General features: G+C 37.6%; 1 protein-coding gene across 1 annotated transcript; it reads left to right on the plus strand.

Annotated features, from left to right (window-relative positions):
• The first annotated feature begins 14,656 nt into the window (after positions 1 to 14,656).
• LOC132648988 (olfactory receptor 4K3-like) lies at positions 14,657 to 15,598 on the plus strand. Its single transcript, XM_060371630.1, has one exon. It carries the CDS (start codon positions 14,660 to 14,662, stop codon positions 15,596 to 15,598), a length of 939 nt encoding a protein of 312 aa, XP_060227613.1. The 5' UTR covers positions 14,657 to 14,659.
• Positions 15,599 to 19,698: the final 4,100 nt, after the last annotated feature.

Consider the following 19,698-nt stretch of genomic DNA (forward strand, 5'->3'; position numbering starts at 1 on the left):
CTCAAAAAAAAAAAAAAAAAAAAAACAAAAAAACAAAACAGTAGCACTCCTGTATACAAAAGACAAAAGGGCTGAGAAAGAAATTAGAGAAACAACACCCTTCACAATAGCCACAAATGACACAAAGTACCTTGGTGTAACCCTAACCAAGCAAGTCAAAGACTTGTATGAAAAAAAATTTCAAGTCTCCGAAGAAAGAATTAGAAGAAGATATGAGAAGATGGAAAGATCTCCCATGCTCAAGGCTTGGCAGGATTAACATAGCAAAAATGGCCATCTTACCAAAAGCAATCTACAGATTTAATGCAATTCCCATCAAATTACCAACACAATTCTTTACAGACCTGTAAAGAAAAATGCTCAACTTCGTATGGAATAACAAGAAACCCAGAATTGCTAAAACAATCCTCTACAATAAAAGATCTTCTGGAGGTATCTCCATCCCTGATCTCAAGCTGTACTATAGAGCAACAGTTATAAAAACTGCATGGTACTGGCAGAGAAACAGAATGGTGGATCAATGGAACCGAACAGAAGACCTAGAAATAAACCCACACACATATGTACACCTGATTTTTGACAAAGATGCCACAACCATACAATGGAAAAAAGAGCTGGAGAGGAGAGGAACTCCACAAGGAGAGCAACAGAACAAGAAAATTTGAACACAGTGAACTTCCCAGAGACTCATACTCCAACCAAGGACTATTCATGGAGATAACCTAGAACCCCTCCACAGATGTAGCCCATAGCAGTTCAGTGTCCAAGTGGGTTACATAGTAACAGGAAGAGGGACTGCCTCTGACACAATCTGATTGGCCTGCTCTTTGATCACCTCCCCCTGAGGGGGGAGTAGCCTTACCAGGCCACAGAAGAAGACAATTCAGCCACTTTTGATGTGATTTGATAGACTAAGATCAGAAGGAAGGAGAGGAAGACCTCCCCTATCAGTGGTCTTGGGGAGGAGCATGCATGCAGAAAAGGGAGGAAGGGTGGGATCTGGAGGGGAGGAGGGAGGGACTTATGGCAGGATACAAAATGAATAAAGTGTAATTAATAAAAAAAGAGTTTATCTGTGAGATGAGATATTAAACAAGATTCTGTGCTAATATCAAAGAGCATTTCTATTTTGTGTAATCTTGGTTCTCAGCTTCCATTCTCTCTTCTCTGCCCCTTATCCTATCTTCTTTTCCTCCTTCTCTTACCCATCCGTCCTCTTTATCATTTATGTGCTACTGTCTCTGGCTGTATATATTTGGCATAAACATACACCTCCTTCTTACACAAATTTTGTAGATTATCTTAAAACTTTATGAAAGTTGGCTTGCACAAATCAGGATATTGACAAAACTCACTGTAAATATTGATGTCTTTTCAGCATTTCAAACTGTACCCGTTCTTTTCTTGATTTTGATGAATAGTCTAGATAATTTTTCCAATTAATTATTCCATGCTTTAATTTTTCTTTTGTTGAATCAGTTTTTACATATTTCTCTCTTGTTACTCTCCTGTAGAATATCATGAGGCAGATCATCTTTTTAAATTAAATTTTTATTTTTTATATTAATTACAGTTTATTCACTTTGTATCCCATCTCCTCCCTGCCCCTCTCTAAGTCTACTAATAGGGGGAATCCTCCTCCCCTTCCATCTGACCCTAGCTTATTATGTCTTTATTAATTAAGCTTGTGATTACTTAATTTAAAATTTCCTACATGATCAGTATTTTCAAATTTTCTGTTTATCTATATTATATTATGGCAAAATTTTTACCTACTAATTTTAGCTTATTAGGTTAATTTGAAGGGAAAATATGTTATTTAATTTTAATGATTATTTCATGGACACTTCTATGTAGTTCTGTTTCAACCTGTTATACTCATTGTTATCAGTCGAACATATCAGTGATTGTCATATGAGTCTTTTCTTGTTACTGGCAGACGGTTCTTCTTCTGTGTTTTTCATTTGTTTGGCTTTATTGCAACAAAATTATTTAGGCACTTTTAAGTGAGAAACAAAAAGCTTTTTAGAGATATGCATGGTGTTATTATTTTATCAGCTTTACTGTTTGGTTGTGTTATTAAATATTGACATAAGATACTTTATAGTCCAGAGATGACAATTAAATGCAATTTTAGCTTGTTTATATTTTAGCATGAAACTTTTTGAAAATAGTTCTTGTAAATATCTTTTTCATCTTATATATACTGTAAGTTTAAAATTTTTGAAATCCTAATTTTCTATTAGGTTGTTCATGAAAGCTACATAATATATATATAATTACTTTTATTATTTAAGTATTAAAGTTACTACTCCTTGGGTGCTATTAATTCTCTCATTTATTTTCTTTTTAAATAGTCTAGCGTAAGGTAAAAGTTAGTTTTAAATAATCTGTATTAAAACATTTACTACACTTATGAATTATAAAGCTAAATCATTATAAATCATTATAAATTGTTCATACAGTTTTAAACATGTTCAGATCTTCGGTCCATTTAGAAATTATTCTGCAACATGCTGCAGAGATTGAATACCTTCTTTTGCAATTTATCCTAGAGATTCCACCACTTTATTAATAACTTTTGATAGAGCTACTAGAATGGTGTTTTTTATGTGTTTTATTAGCCTTGTGATTATTTTGTACTAATTTCCTCTTGAGTAGGCATAATTTTAACTCTTTATTATCTAAATTTCCATTCCTATTTATTCACTCATATCATAATTATTCATTTATGTTGGTTGCTACAAATTTGTGATGTTTAACTTCAGCCTGCTTCCAAGAAAATCATGGCAAAGGTCAAAAGTTGCCAGAATCCCTATCAGTGGACTTGGAAAGGGGCAGGGAGGAGACCAGGGAGAGAGTGTGGGGTTGGGGAAAGAATGAGGGAGCAGGATACAGTTGGGACACAGAGTTAACAAAATGTAACTAATAAGAAAAATAAAATAAAAAAACTTACAGTTTCCTTTACATCTTTCCTGACATTTAGAATTTCTTACTATGATGGCAGAGTATGTGCACACACAAGTATACACATTTGCACATAAATGAATACATTTGTATTCATTGGAATGCAATGGCCCAAATGAACGTCTACTGAAATTGAAAAATGTCATGTCCCTGAAATGAGTTGTGGAATGCCAAAGGGTGAAAACCTTTGACTCTATTAACATATGGATTGACTTGGCTATCATGACACTATCTAACGGTCATTGAGTGGTGAATATGCCACATGTTTCTATTGTTTTACATATGCTATTTCATTGCTTCTGTAACAACCATATACAATACATACCACAATCTCCTTTCTATTAATGTGGGAACCAAACCTGACAAAGGATAAATGATTACTCTTAATCATGTTTAGGAAAGTTGAGGTAGAATTGAACCCAACATCTTTTAACTAATTAATTTTAACTAATTAAAATTCTGATAATGGAAAATGGTAGCTGTATGTAAGTCATATACTTTCTGTCAAACATGGTAAGGTACTTCAATGCGCTTAATATTTTTACTGTTTGACAACGAATTTCTCTGTGCCACAGCTTGTAAAGCGCCTTGAAATGAAAGCATGTCAGCAATTTCAGTCTTCCTATTATACATGATAATGCACTAATAGACCATGCTTCATTATAGTAGCAGGAGGTACATCATACATAGATTGCTACCAGGTAATAATATTATTTATGAATCTCAGTAGGTGGCATATAAACTCTTATTTTTGAGAACTTTTTTTTGGGTTAAGTGAGTAGTAATTCTTTTCTTTTGCTTCTATGAAAAATAAGCCAAATAAAATTTTCTTTAATGTAAAATAGTGCGGTTTATATCTTTTATTATCTTAAACATAAAAGTATCCAGAAAGTCATGGTTATGCACAAATAATAAAATAATGATTACTTTAATTGTTCTACAATTATTGAAAATGTATTTTGAACTAGTGGTATTAATTTTGAAACTATATTAAAACTATAAGCTATGATCGTATACAATAAATTGAGGCACTATTAGATCTTCTTTAGCAATTTGTATGTGAGGTAAATTGGAATTTTATAATTGACACAAGGTCTGCTGAAGAATTTAGTAACTTCTTTTCATTATCTCAATCATATGGTTACAGAAGATCTAAGACTTTACCCCAAACTTTAAATTCCATTGTCTTAGACATCTCATTGCTGTTTTCATCTCTGTGTTCCTCAATGTGTATATAATAGGATTCAAGAGAGCAGTGACCACAGAATAAAACACAGCAAAGAATTTATCTAATGACTTTATGGGAAAGGGCCAAGCATAAATGAAGATGCAATGTCCAAAGAGCAAAAGAACTACTGTGCTATGAGCAGAATACTACCAGACTTTCAAATAAGAACTAATACCAATACTCCTCAGAGGAACATACCAAACTCATTCTATGAATCCACACACACCTTGATACCTAAACCAAACAAAGAGCCCACAAAAAAAAAGAGAATTTCAGACCAATCTCCCTATCAACATTGATGAAAAAATACGCAATAAAATACTCACAAACCAAATACAGGAAAACATAAAATATGGCATCCACCATGATCAAGCAGGCTTTATCCCAGGCATGCAGGGGTGGTTCAACATAAGAAAATCCTTCAAAATAATCCATCATATAAACAACACACACAAACACACACACACATACACACACAAATACACACACACACGATGATCTTATTAAATGTTGAAAAAGCCTTTGACAAAATCCAACACCAGTTCATGTTTAACTATTTGGGGAGATCAGGGATTTAAGCACACACCAAGCACAATAACAACAATATACATCAAGCCAACAGCCAACATCCAAGTTAAATGTAGAAACTTAAAGTGTTTCTGCTAAAATCAGGAACAACACAAGGTTGCTTATTCTCACCATATTTCTTCAGTATAGTACTTGAAGTTCTAGCTAGAGCAATAACACAAGAAAAGGAGATCAGGGGCTAGAAATTGAAAGAGAAGTCAAAGTATCACTATTCATAGCTGATAAAATAGTGTACATAAGTGACCCCTAAGATTCTACCAGATAACATCTACAGCTGGTAAACACCTTCATAGAAGTGTGTGTATACAAAATTAGCTCAATAAATCAGTAACCCTCATTTATACTCGCAACACAAGGGATGAGAATATATAGGGTAAAAAACACGCTTCACAATGACAACAAATAAAATAAAATGTCTTAGTGTAACTTTAACCAAGCAAATAAAAGACCTGTATGACAAGAATTTCAAGACATTGCAGAGAGAAATCAAAGAAGATTTTAGAAGATGAAAATATCTTCCATGTTCCTGGATTAGTAGACTTAGTATAGTAAAAATGGCCATCCTGCGGAAAGCCATCTACAGAGTCAAAGCAATTCCCATCAAAATTCTAATACAATTTTTTATAGACCTACAAAGAGCAACTATTAACTTCATGTTTAAAAAAAAAAGACACAGGATAGCTAAAAGAATTTTGTAACATCAAAGAACTTATGCTACTATCAACATCCCTTATCTCAAGCTATATTACAGAATAATAGTAGTAAAAACTGAATGGTATTGGCATAGAAACAGATAGGTTGATCAATGGAACTAAATTGGATGACTCAGAAATAAACCCACACTCCTACAGGGACTTGATTTTTGACAAAGAAGCCAAAACTCTACAGTTGAAAAAAGAAAGCATCTTCAACAAATGTTGTTAGTCTAACCAGATTTCTGCGTGTATAAAAGTGCAAATACGTCCATATTTATCACCCTGCACAAAACTCAAGTCCAAGTAAATCAAAGAACTTGACATAAAAATAGAGACTCTAAACCTACTAGAATGCAACATGGAGAAAAGTCTGTAACTCGCTGGTATAGGAGACAACTTCCTGAACAGAACACAACAACAACAAAAGCTCTGAGCTCAACAATTAATAAATGGGATCTCAAGAAACTGAGACACTTCTGTAAGTCAAAGAACACTGTCAATAGAAATAAAAAACAGCAGCTTACAAATTGGGAAAAGATCTTCGCCAACCCTTTATCAGACAGAGGGCTGATATCTAAAATATAGAAAGAACTTAAGAAATCTAAAACCAACAAATCAAATAATACAATTAAAATATTGAATACAAAACTAAACCAAGAATTCACACACACACACACACACACACACACAAACACACACACATGCACACACACACACACACAAAGAATTCACAACAGAAGATTTTTGAATGGCTGAAACACAAATAAATGCTTAATGTCCTTAGTCATCAGAGATGACAACAACTCTTAAGATTCCATCTTATTCATCTGATCCTGTTTTATCAGGTATCTTCAGGACTGGCTGCAAAGCCCTCTTCTGTAGCCTAACAGGACTGCTCCTTCCTTCGGGGGTGGGGAGACCAAAGAGCCAGTCATTGAGTTCCTTTTAGAAATAGTCCTTGTTCCCCTCACTTTGGGAAACCAATTGGTTACTGAGCTACCACAGGCTACATCTGAGTGGAGGTTCTAGGTTATATCCATACATGGTCCTTGGTTGAATGAATGGGGAGTAGGTCCCCCCTATCAGTGGACTTGGAAAGGGGCACGGTGGAGATGAGGGAAGGAGGGAGGGAGGGACTGGGAGGGAATGAGGGATCGGGACACGGCTGGGATACAGAGTTAATAAAATGTAACTGATAAAAAATAAAAAATAAAAAAATAAAGTAATAAAAAAAAATTCCATCTTATACCAGTCAGAGTGGCTAATATAAAAAGAAACTAAAGTAACAACACATGCTAGAGAGGATGTGGAGAAAGGGGAACACTCTCCATTGCTGTAAACTTCTACAACCTTTGTGGAAATCAATCTGGCACTTTCTCAGAAAATTGGGGATAATTCCACCCTAAGACCAAGCTGTACCACTCCTGGGCATATACTCAAAACATGTTCTACCATATACCAAGGACATTTACTCAACTATGGTCATAGTGGCTCTATTAATAATAGCCAGAATCTAGAAACAACCTAAGCGTCCTTCAATTGAGGAATGAATATAGAAATTGTGGTACATTTACACAGTGGAACACTACTCAGCAATCAAAAACAAAGAAATCATGAAATTTGCAGGCAAATGGATGAGACTAGAAAAGATCTTCCAAAGTGAAGTAACACACCTCAGAAAGACACACATGATATGTATTCACTTATAAGTGGATATTAGATCTATACAGGATAATCACACTACAGTTTGCAGATAGTTAAGGGAGGGTGCCGAAATGTCACACAAAAATAGACTAGAGAGCAGAAAGTAGAACAGATAGCATAAGGGAATTGGGCAGGTGATGAAATGGGGAGGAAAAGAAAGGGTGGAGATCAGATGTGGGGAGAAGTGGGGTGGGAGGAAAGAGGGCTGGGAAAAAGAAGGGAAACTTGGAGGGAGGGTCATCTCTTTGTCAAGTTGGAGGCCTGTGACAGGGTAGGCTCCTGGCAGGATATAGTTGTGACTCTAGGTGAGACTCCTAACAGGGGGGAGAGTGGACATGAAGACTGAAGTGACCACTTCCTAGCCAGGCAAGACAACAACCCAAAGACAAAATCTGTGATCCAAAACTTACCCTGCCTACAAGAAGTGCAGGGATAAGGAGGAAACAATGATGGAGGGAAAATCCAAACAATAATAGGCCCAACCTGAGACCCACTCGATGGTAGAGAGCCATCTCCTGACACTAATAAGAATACTTTGCTATACTTGCAGATAGGAGCCTAATATGGCTGTACTCTGGGAGGGTTCAGCCAGCAGCAGATGGAGACAGGTGTTGGGACTTACAGCCAAGCACGTGGGGGAAATCTGGGGGTCCTGTGGAAGTGTAGGAGGAATGATGGAAGGAGATGGAGGGGACAGGAGCCTCACAAGAAGACCAACAGAGACAACTAACCCAGTCCCATGGGGTCTTGCAGAGACTGAGACATCAACTAAGGAGCATGCATGATCTGGACCTAGAGAAACTTGGGTTTCATATGGATGCCTGACAAGTGGAGGGGTGAGGGCTGTTTCTAACAGGGACTCTGTTGCCTGCTTTTGGATCACTTCCCCCAGGCAGTGCTGCCTTGCCTGGCCTCAGGGGGTGAAAATATGCTCAGACCTGATGTGATTGGATGTGCTGGGGAAGGTTAATATGGGGTAGGGAGGGCTCCCCTTTTCTGGGGAAAAATAGTGAGGGGATGGAGGAAGAAGGGTAAGTGTGGCAAGACTGAGCGGAACGAATGGGGGGGTAAATAAAATAATTATAAAAATAAATAAATAAATAAATACATTAATTAATTAATATAAATTTTACCTAACAGGCAAAAACAAATCCATATGTAGTACTTTTATTTTACAATCAGCAGGATTTATTGTAACCCCATATCAAGTCAATTTTCTAAAATCAACAAAGGAAATGTATATATTCCATAGCGTTCATAGTTATTGCATCAGTTCATACCTGCTAATATCACATACAGTTACAGATCATGCTTCATCAGTAATGTGACCAGATTTTTTCACCATGGGTTGTTTCTTTTATTTTTTTATATTAAATTTTTAATTTTTTAATATTAGTTACAGTTTATTAACTTTGTATCCCAGCTCTATCTTTCTCACTTGTACCCTCCCAATCTTACTCTCCCTCCCTCATCATCTCCCTGCCCCTTTCCAAGTCCACTGATAGGACCTCTCCCCCTTTCATCTGACCCTAGCTTATCAGGTATTTCAGGCCTGGCTGCAATGTCCTCCTCTGTGGCCTAGAAAGAGCCAGCCATTGAGTTCCTTTTAAAAATAGTCCTTGTTCCCCTTACTAGGGTACCCACTTAGATACTGAGCTACATGGGCTACATTCCAGCAGGGGTTCTAGGTTATATCCATACATGGTCCTTGGTTGGAGATACAGTCTCACAAAAGACCCCCGTGCCCAGGTACATTTGGTCCTTGTGGAGCTCCTGTCCTCTCCAGGTCATACTAACTGCCCCTTTCATACGATTCCCTGCACTCTGCTGAAGGTTTGGTTATGCTTTAGGGAATTATGTTCACTGCACAGGTTTTGTTCTTGACATATCTCTCATGATTAGCACGTGGTCTCAAAATCTGAAATTCTTTAGTCACTTAGATTATATTGTTACAGGAACAGACCAGGCAGCTGCAAGCTGTTTTTTAAATTCCTTATAAATGAAGTGAATAATTTCGAAAAGTTCAATAAAATTATCAGTGCTGAGATGACTAATAGGAAGTTTTACTTGTCATTTTCCCATTTTCACAAATTTGCAGTACTCAGTATCATTGCTAATGGAGAAATCCCTAAGGATGTCCAAGATAATTATTTCTTAGGTTCTCATTTTGTTCAGGAAACAGAAAAGGTGACATGGAACACACAGGGGACAGTGAAGTGAAGAAGGATTGGGCCAGGTGGAAAGACGTCTTGATATGCATGAATGTCTTCATAAACCCACATCAGATGGGAAGAAAATGTGACCCAAGAGAAAGCTGTGATTTTGGTAAGTCAGCTCTCTGATATCATTCTTTTAGGTAATTAATAAAATATTTCTAGTTATCTCTTTTTACCATTGTATGTTATATATTAAGTTCAGAATGTGTTTTTGACTTTCTTCTATTTGAGTCCAATATTGTGGGTTTTTTTCCAACTTCTATTCCATGAATCCTCGAGTCTGCCTCAGATGCTCGCCATTTTTAATCAGATAATCTATTAGAGTAGTATACAGTTAACATTTTACAAATATTCACTTCATGTTAACCAGACAGAATAGTTTTGAGTCAAGGAGTGCATAGCAGATAAGAAAACTTTCAGAATAGAATTGGGCATAAAAAGAAAAGCATTCTGAGTGGTTATTGTGGGAATCAGCTCAAAAAGGCATTCAGTACAGAAATGCATGGAAAAGTACAAGAAAATAAACAGTTTGCTTCTAGACTCTTAAAAAGATAAGTCAAGTTTCTTATCTTAAAAAGATAATCAGTTTCTTTTTGTATTTCTCAACATAAAAACATTAGATATTCTAAGAGAATTTCTACTAAGTTAAATGCAAAAATTGCAGAGACCCTTTAAATGATTGTATTCAATAGGTCTTTGTCAGTCGTGATAAAAAAGTCCTGGGCAAAAAAAGAGCGGGTGAAGTGGTTATTATGTTCCTGAAAAAATTGAATATCAAATATGAATCATGCATTTGTATATTTCACATATACATAGTATAGTTTGCTTTTAGACTTTTAGAGAGATAATTCAGCTTGTTTTCCTTCACTAATTTTTATGTTAATTATTGTAAAAGCTAACATTAGATTTTTAGGAAAATTGCTAATAAGTTAAATATAAATATGTATATTTATATATTTATAAATATGCATTTCCATATGTAAAATATGTATGTGCAAATAGAAAAATATTTTCAGATATAAATACATATGTTCAAATATACTATATATACATATAGATGAGCATGTATATCTTAAACAGAGTTCAGCTGAACATCAGAATATTGGCCATAACTTTATGAATCATATTGTTTCAAGACACAGTAGGAAATAAGATTAAAGGGAACAATTCGTGCACCATTTTGCTCTGGATATTAGAGAGGTGTAATGCCCATGTGTGTATTTTATTCTATGATTTCACAGCACATTATATTGAGTGTGTAATATTAAGCTCCTATAATATCTGGCATCATTTTTACTAGCTTCTCAAAAATCATGTGGATATTAAACATCCTGATTAACAGCATTAAAACAGAACTGATCATGTACAGTCACTACTATGTATCAGCTATGTAAGATTTTTACGTTCACAGAGATCTGATGACAATACTGTCCTACTTCTATAATACTAGAGAAGACTATCTATCTATCTATCTATCTATCTATCTATCTATCTATCTATCATCGTTTTTTAGAGGCAGGTTTTCTCTGTGTAGTCTTGGCTATACTGGACTCACTTTGTAGAACAGTCTGACCTCGAACTCACAGAGGCCCACTGACCTTTTCCTCCTTGAATGCTGGGAACACAGACATGCACCACTGTGCCCAGCTGAGGAGACACTTTAAAAGGCATTGCTTGAGACTTGGTTCAGCTTTGCAGCAGAGGTCCCAAAGGACAGTTTGACAATGCTCTGTAAATGAATGCACTTTCTTAGTAATTTCCTTTGGTAGTGCCATAATTCTACCATGAATGTAAAAATTGAGCTCAGTAAAGCCAACACCAAGAGACATGGTATAGTGGAAGGGGTGAAATCCAAGGAATCCTTAATTCTATGCAAAAAAATCACAGCCAAATAAAGATTCCTGAGAGCATAAGAAGCAGTGTGTCCCAGGAAAGAGCACGCCAACTGGATACCTAGTACCAAGTGGTCATCCTGAGAACATGCATACAAGTAACATTACACAGGCTGAATAATTTGTATGTATAAAAATATTAATAAAAGGTAGGCTGTGATTTCCTTTTTCTCCTTTTTTATTACTCAGATTTTTTTTAATCATACAATATAGTCTCAATATGCTTTTTCCCTTCCCTTATTTCTCTGACTTCCTACCCACATTGTCGCTCATTTGGATCCTCTCCCTTTGTGCCTCTCATTACAAAAACAAACAAACAAACAAAAAAAAGACAGGCTTCTAACAGATAACAACAAAGGATAACAAAATAAAAAATATTAAGATAAACCAAATACTATCATATCTAAGTAGGATAAGAGAAGCCAACTGTAAAATCAAAGAGCCCCAAGAAAAGGCACAAGAATCAGAAACTCACACATCTATTCAAGAGTCTCATATAATTATAAAAATGAAATCTCTACTATTACATGCTGAAGACTTGGTGAAGACACATGTAGCCCTCTGCTTTCTTCTTCATTATTTTTGAATTCCTATGAGCTTCAATCTGTTGATTTAAGGTAACTTGTTTTCCCACGAATTTGACAGAGAATAAGGAACAGTATATGGGAGAATCTGGAGGGAAGAAAGGAGAGAAATATTGTCATTATATTATAACTTTTTTAAAAAATAAAAGAAACAATATAAAAATGAACAAAAAGTTTAACTTGACCCTAAACTTTATGATATGTAATAAAATTAAATATATATCAAGGAATACTAATTCTTCATTGTATGATCAGCGTATTTTGCTTAGATATTGGGCATATCTTTGTAAGGCATGTGTATTTACTTCTTCCATCAGCTTTCTTTAGCAGATGGATGTGCTGCCTGATGCCTTGATAACTTTTTCTTGTCTTGCATTCCTTCTCCACACTTTGGTGATGACAGAAAACAGGAACTTAAAATAATTCTGATGATGGCATCAAGGATTTTATTGTTCACCTGCTCTAGGATAAAATGAGACCCCAAGTTGAAAAGCACCATGAAAATTACTTAAGGGAAAAAAAGTGATCAATGACTGTTTACCGCCTGGTTTCAGTATTGTTCACTATACTAGCATAAGCACCCTGCCTTGAGGTGAATAACTGCTGCTCACTGGAAGCATAACTTCCACTTCATCCAAGGCTGATAGTCAAAGGACAACCTTGTTGACATATTTATGTAATTCATTCTGTTCTTTACAATAACATAGATGATCAGTAGAAAAGCAAAACAATAAGGAAATACATACTAGTGATAGGATGATGATAGGTGTTGTTTATGTCATGAAACTAAAGTATTTCAAAATCTGAAGTGGTCTCAAGATCAGTTTATGCAATTTAAGATCAATATTTTCTCTCTTTTTTTTCTTTTTAGTGTTTCTTACTGGCTTTCTTACCCTTTCTTTTTTTAATTTAATTTATTTTTTTATTATTAGTTACATTTTACTAACTCTGTATTCCAGCTGTATCCCACTCCCTCATTCCCTCCAAATCCCACCCTACCTCCCTCAGCTCCTCCTTGCCCCTTTCCAAGTCCACTGATTGGGGAGGACCTCATCCCCTTTCATCTGACCCTGTTTTTTCAGGTGTCTTCAGGACTGGCTGCAAAGTCCTCCTCTGTGGCCTAGCAGGACTGCTCCTCCCTTGAGAGGTGGGGAGGTCAAAGAGCCTGCCATTGAGTTCCTGTCAGAAATGGCTGAGATTGAAGTAAATGTGACTTGCAGTGATCAGGTCTGACTATGACTTGCCTTGTGCTTTCAATCCATTTACACTGGTGTTTGTAGTAGTATTTGTTAATCAGTTTAGTTGAGCAAACAAAATCTATTATATATATTTATTAATGAATAACTGTGAACTTTGTATTTATATCTCATGCCTGTGTGTATGTTATAGCACCTTCTGTATGCTTCCCACCTAAGGTTTTTCCAACATGTCCTTTCAAGCTTTAAGCTAAAATTGTATTTTTCATTAATCAATTAGTTACTTTAGTTTATATCCCGATAAGAACTCCCCCTTCCACCTCTATTCCCAGGGCCTCTTTCTGCCCTCCGCTTCCCTAATATCACCCTCCCTTTCTCCTAGAAGAGGAAACATCCCAAGAATATCAACCCTCCTTGGCATATCAAGTTGTGGTAGGAATGGGATTATTCTCTTCTATTGAGGGTAGACAATGTCATCCAGTTAGGGGAAAGGGATCCATGGGCAGACAGCAGAGTCAGAGACAGCCATGGAGGCTGCTGTAAGAGGTCCCACATGAGGACTAAGCTGTACATCTTTTATATATGTGTGAGGGGCCCAGGTCAGGCCCATAGACACTCTCTTCTTGTGGTTCAGTCTCTATGAGCCCCTTTGGGCCCAGGCTAGTTGATTTTGTAGGCTTTCTTGTTGTATCCTTGATTTTTCTGGCTCTTTTAATCCTTCCTCCCCCTCTTCGATAAGACTTTCTAAGCCATGCCAACTCTTTGGCTGTGGTTCTCTGCATCTGTTTTCATCAGCTGATGGGTGAAGCCACTCAGATGACAGTTATGCCGGTTTCCTGCCTGTAAGTATAGCAAAATATTATTAATACTGCCATGCGTGGGCTCTCTCTCATAGCATGGGACTCAAGTTAGGAAAGTCAATGATTGGATAGGTCCAAGGTTTTATGGGTGGGTTGGTGTTTCTCTTCTTCTATTGTAAATTCCCCCTGTCGACAGGAGGGGGCCACAGCATGCTCCATAACCCCTGCTTCTAGGAGTCTCAGCTAGGGTCACCACCATAGACTCCCAGGAGCCTCCACCATCCCAGAGAAGACACAGATATTATTCTACTGATGCTCAAAGAAATCATTATACAGTCTGACAAAATGGTAATATCATATAATACCATTTTTACTGAATTTTGCTGTATTTCCCCTTCAGCTGCCAAATTTAATTCTTATTTTTGTTATGGAATTTCATGAACACTAGTAACACATTTGGACAATTTTTCTCAATGAAACAGCATCCATTTTGGGGTTTTTACGTTGCTCTCTTGCTTTACTCACTGCTCTCTTAAAAAGAAATTGCTGATAGAGCATGTGAATAACAGTCACACATAATGCTTCTCTTCATGCGCTTGACTCATTAGCTTTCACCTCAGGCAGCAATGTTACTCATTCTTGCCTTAGATTTATCTTCAATTTATCCAATTCTACTCAGATGAGTTTCAATACGAATGTCTAATTCTACAAAGAAAATAGCCTACAGCATATCTCTAGTTAATAATTTTTCTTTCTTTGCAGGTTACTTCTGAAGACATACTGAGAAAAATGGGTGAGGGCAATCAGTCTGTGGTGTCAGAATTTATACTTTGGGGACTTTCCAACTCATGGAATATTCAGCTCTCACTCTTTGTGATAGTTTTAATGCTTTATCTTCTCATTGTTTCTGGAAATATTACCATTCTTGTTTTAATCATCACTGACCCGCATCTGCATTCTCCCATGTACTTCCTGTTGGCCAACCTGTCTTTTGTTGATATGTGGCTTTCTACGATCACCACTCCTAAAATGATCACAGACTTTCTCAGGGAAAACAAGACCATTTCCTTTGCAGGCTGTATGTGTCAGATCTTCTTTGCTCACTGCATCGGTGCAGGAGAGATGGTGTTGTTGGTGATAATGGCTTATGACCGCTATGTGGCCATCTGCAAGCCACTGCATTACTTCACCATCATGAACCTGAAGAGATGTACTGGGTTTGTGTTGAGTTCCTGGACAACTGGATTTGTACATGCCATGAGTCACCTGGTAGTGATTGTGGAGCTGCCATTTTGTGGACCTAAGGAAACAGACAGTTTTTTCTGTGATATGCCATTGGTAATCAAGCTAGCTTGCATAGATTCCCCTGTTTTGGATGTTCTAACAAATGCTGACTGTGGGGTTGTGGCTGTAACCTGCTTTATTCTGTTGCTCATATCCTATACATATATCCTAATCACTGTACAGCAGAGCTCTAAAGCTGGGGCACATAAGGCCCTGTCCACGTGCACTGCCCACATCACAGTGGTGATGATCTTTTTTTTACCTTGCATCTTCATCTATGTGTGGCCCCTCAATATCACCTGGTTGGATAAATTTCTTGCTGTGTTTTACTCTGTTTTCACACCTCTCCTCAACCCAGCTATTTATACTCTGAGAAATAAAGACATGAAAAATGCCATGAAAAGATTCATAAGCAACTATTTTGGTCCCAAAGGAAATTTCTAATATCCAGATATCTGTACTAATTACTGAACATAGTGAAACTGACTGTTTGAAATAGATTTTTTTTTCAATGCAGTTTATTCAGGAACCTTGAACAATCCTCGGACCCTGGGGAAAGCCAGCCCACAGCTTAAATAGCCTCTGGGTAGCCAACCCAGGTGTGCCACGTGGGCAATGCAGATAGGTCCACATACATGGAAGCAAGCCAGATCCTCGGCCTTAGCCAAATGTGGAGTTGTTCCTGACAGAGAGCACTCACCATCGGGAAGGTGGAAGGCAGAAACCAGCTCCATCTTTAAGGCATAGCATTCCGCAGCTCTCTACAGTTCCCCCTTTTTGTTTTAGACGCATCAGACAAGAGTAGAGGTCTGATCTCTGATATTAGAAATAAATTGGGACTTTGTACCGATGTTCATTTAGGTGTCATCCACCCAAAGAGCATCAGACCCGTCCTATACCTTTTTCTCAGAGGCAGGACCTGGGGCATCAACCCGCATGCAATCAGACATGCTCTTCTCTGGGTCGAAAGCAGCTGACCCTGAGTGCCGTGCTTAGCCTCGCATCCTGAGCGTATCATTTTAGCTTTTTATGGTATCCAACCATGCTTGGGGAGAATGTCCTGCTTCAATGGCTGTAAAGGCCTGAATGATCATGGCTGCATCACACTGTTGTGAGACTCTAATCTTGCATATATACCACAGGCAAACCAAGGAGACCAACACCAGAAGGCCTGCTAATGCTCCCATGCCCGCCCATTCCTTCAGATGATTCATGGCTGCAGCAATCCATGTTGATAATCCTGTGGCTAGTCCCGCGTCCACTCTGGTAGAATTTACTGTGACAATGGCCACTCTCAGCTGCTCCATCTTAGTATCGAATTCTCCAGTCCAATTACCTAAAATATAGCTCGACAATTGTTTAGACAGATTTGCAGCACAGGAAAAATTCTCATGTTGTATGCTAGTGACACAAAGTCCAGCATACTTTCATTGACAGCCAGGTTGAGCGATTTGCCATAGGGTATCAATTTGCTCCTGCAAGAGGTCAATCCTCTGATTGAACACCATGAAGCTTCCTTTTAGTTGAGCATTAATTCCTTTATGTACAACTAAGGCATGAGCTACATTGGCTAAATGATTATTCAGGGTCTGAGCAGTCTGCCCAGTATGACTCATGGCTCATACTCCAACCAAGGACTATTCATGGAGATAACCGAGAACCCCTGCACATATGTAGCCCAGGGTAGTTCAGAGTCCAATTGGGTTACATAGTAATGTGAAGAGGGACTTCCTCTGACATAATCTGATTGGCCTGCTCTTTGATCACCTCCCTCTGGGGGGGGGGAGCAGCCTCACCAGGCCATAGTAGAGGACAATACAGCCACTTTTGATGTGAACTGACAGACTAAGATCAGAAAGGAGAGGGGAACCTCCCCTATTAGTGGACTTGGGGAGTGGCATGCAAGCAAAGGGAGGAGGGAGGGTCGGATTGGGAGGGGAGGAGGGAGGGGCTTATGGGGGGATGCAGAATGAATAAAGTGTAATTGATGAAAAATTTAAGAAAAAAGGGAAAAAATAATTTAAGAACCTTAAATGACTTTCAAAATTGGAGGAAAACATGGATTTAGTCAATTGGCATGGAGCATGTCTCGCCCCTGGGGGCAATGGGCTCCTGAACCTACTCAGACCTCGGACACCACCACTGCTAGTTCTAGAACTGACACAGGATGTTCCAACGAGGGGTTAAGGCTTCTCATAATATTTCCTATAAGCCCACACCTGTTTGTCTATATCCCCCATTTTTATTCATTATTAGCCAGATAGAGCCAAGTAATTGTGGTAATGATACTTGCTTTTTTGCCCAATGCTGGAATGCTAGTAAATTTAGGTATGCCCTGGTTACTCGCATGCCTCACTGGGCACCTGTGCCCATTGATGCCCCTCAGGCTATGACTCTCTTCAGACAGAAAAGGGATCTTGGAACTACAGCCACCATTGTTACTACCATCTCATTGGCGGCTGTTGGAGCTACCACCAGGGCATTAGCCTTGAAATAGATTTTAAGTTAGAAAATATAGTTGATATTCAAAATTTGTACAAATACCCTAATATAGATATAACTTGATAATTTAAAGAAACTATGACATTTACTGAGCAACCTTCAAAACACTGTGAAAATTTCTTCCTAAATCTAAACTGAATGTTCTTTCTTTGTAGGGATATCATAAAACTGTTCCTCTATGTTTTTAATAGAGTTTACCTTAATGTGTATTGACCAAACATATGTTTATCTTTATAAATAACATCTTAGTAAAATTTACCTGATTATAATTCTGTGTACTACCACATGCCCAGGGTTTTCAATTTCTTTGCCAAATGGCCAATATCATCACTTTTGCCTGATCACAGCTATCTACCAAAAAAACTAAGGGAATGGGCAGAAAATGTTAAGAGAAGATCAAACAAAAGTTATACATTCCACAAATCAGCATTGTATTATACTTTGTGTTTTTTATTTTAAAAAGAGATGAATAAGTATCATAATAAAATGTTCAAAAGATTTTACTGAGATTTCTATGCCATCTCAATCTGATACTAAAATTTGTGCTCTAAATTATTATTTAATATCATATATCCTGAAATAGAATCTCCATGAGGTCTGTTTTCATATATTGATTGATTCATTATTAAAGCTATTGTACTTTATTCAGTAGTTGGCACACATGAGACATTTATTCAACACATTTGTAAGTACAGATATGGCATGTTGTCTGCAAGACTGCAGAAGTGTTAAAACTATATAGACTGTCGCCTTTATCTTTTTTTGCCCATCATAGCTATTTGGAAAGACCCTGTTAATGAAAATAGATAGCATACTCTTGTTTCAGGACACAGAGAAACCAAACTGACTGGGGTACTTCCTCCCATTGGATATCATTCATGATGTTAAAAGGTGCTCATTCTCCTCGTTTAGGATTCTTTCTTTCCTCCAGTATGTAATTTTAGTGTATTTGGTGAAAATCAAAGTGGAGACTTAAGTAAAGTCTTTCTGGTATATTTTATTCATCTATATGTAGTTATACAAGTATGCCAGTACCATACTGTTGTGGTTCATTTACACAATTAAATATTACTCAGCAATTAAACAGAAGGAAATCATGAAATTTGTAGGCAAATGGTGGCATATAGAAAAGATCATCCTTGCGCAAATTGCAGGGAATCTTATGTAAGAAGTGGGAAATAATAAGATCTGGAGAGGACAGGAACCCCACAAGAGAGCAACAGAACCAAAAAATTTGAACACAGGGGTCTTCCCAGAGACTCATATTCCAACCAAGTACCTTGCATGGAGATAACCTAGGACCTCTGCACAGATGTTGTCCATGGCAGTTCAGTGTCCAAGTGGGTTACATAGTAATGGGAAGAGGGACTGCCTCTGACATAATCTGATAGGCCTGTTCTTTGATCACCTCCCCCTGAAGGGAGATCAGCATTACCAGGCCACAGAGGATGACAATGCAGCCACTCCTGATGAGATCTGATAGACTAAGATCAGGAGGACCTCCCCTATCAGTGGAATTGAGGAGGGGCATGTACGAAGAAGAGGGTGGGAGGGTGGGACCCGGAGGGGAGGAGGGAGGAGGGAGGGGCTTATAGGGGGATAAAAAGTGAAAAAACTGTAAAAATAAAATAAAATCCAAAAAAAGAAAAAAGAAAAGATCATCCTGAGTGAGGTATACCAGATGCAGAAAGACACACATGGTATATACTCACTTATAAGTGGAAATTAGACATGTAATATAGGATAAACATACCAAAATCTGTACACCTAAAGAAGCTAAGCAAGAAGGAGGCCCATGGGTAAGATGATCAATTCTCACTCAGAAAGACAAACGGGATGAACATTGGAAGAATGAGAAAACAGGAAACAGAACAGGAGCCAGCCACAGAGGCCCTCTGAAAGACTCTACCCAGCAGTGTATCAAAGCAAATGCTGAGACTCTTAACCAAACTTTGGGCAGAGTTCAGGGAATCTTGTGAAACAAGAGGGAGAGATTAAGACCTGGAGAGGACAAGAGCTCCACAAGGAGAGTAACAGAACCA

Source organism: Meriones unguiculatus, chromosome 18 (genome assembly GCF_030254825.1).
Source record: "Meriones unguiculatus strain TT.TT164.6M chromosome 18, Bangor_MerUng_6.1, whole genome shotgun sequence".
NCBI lineage: Eukaryota > Metazoa > Chordata > Mammalia > Rodentia > Muridae > Meriones > Meriones unguiculatus.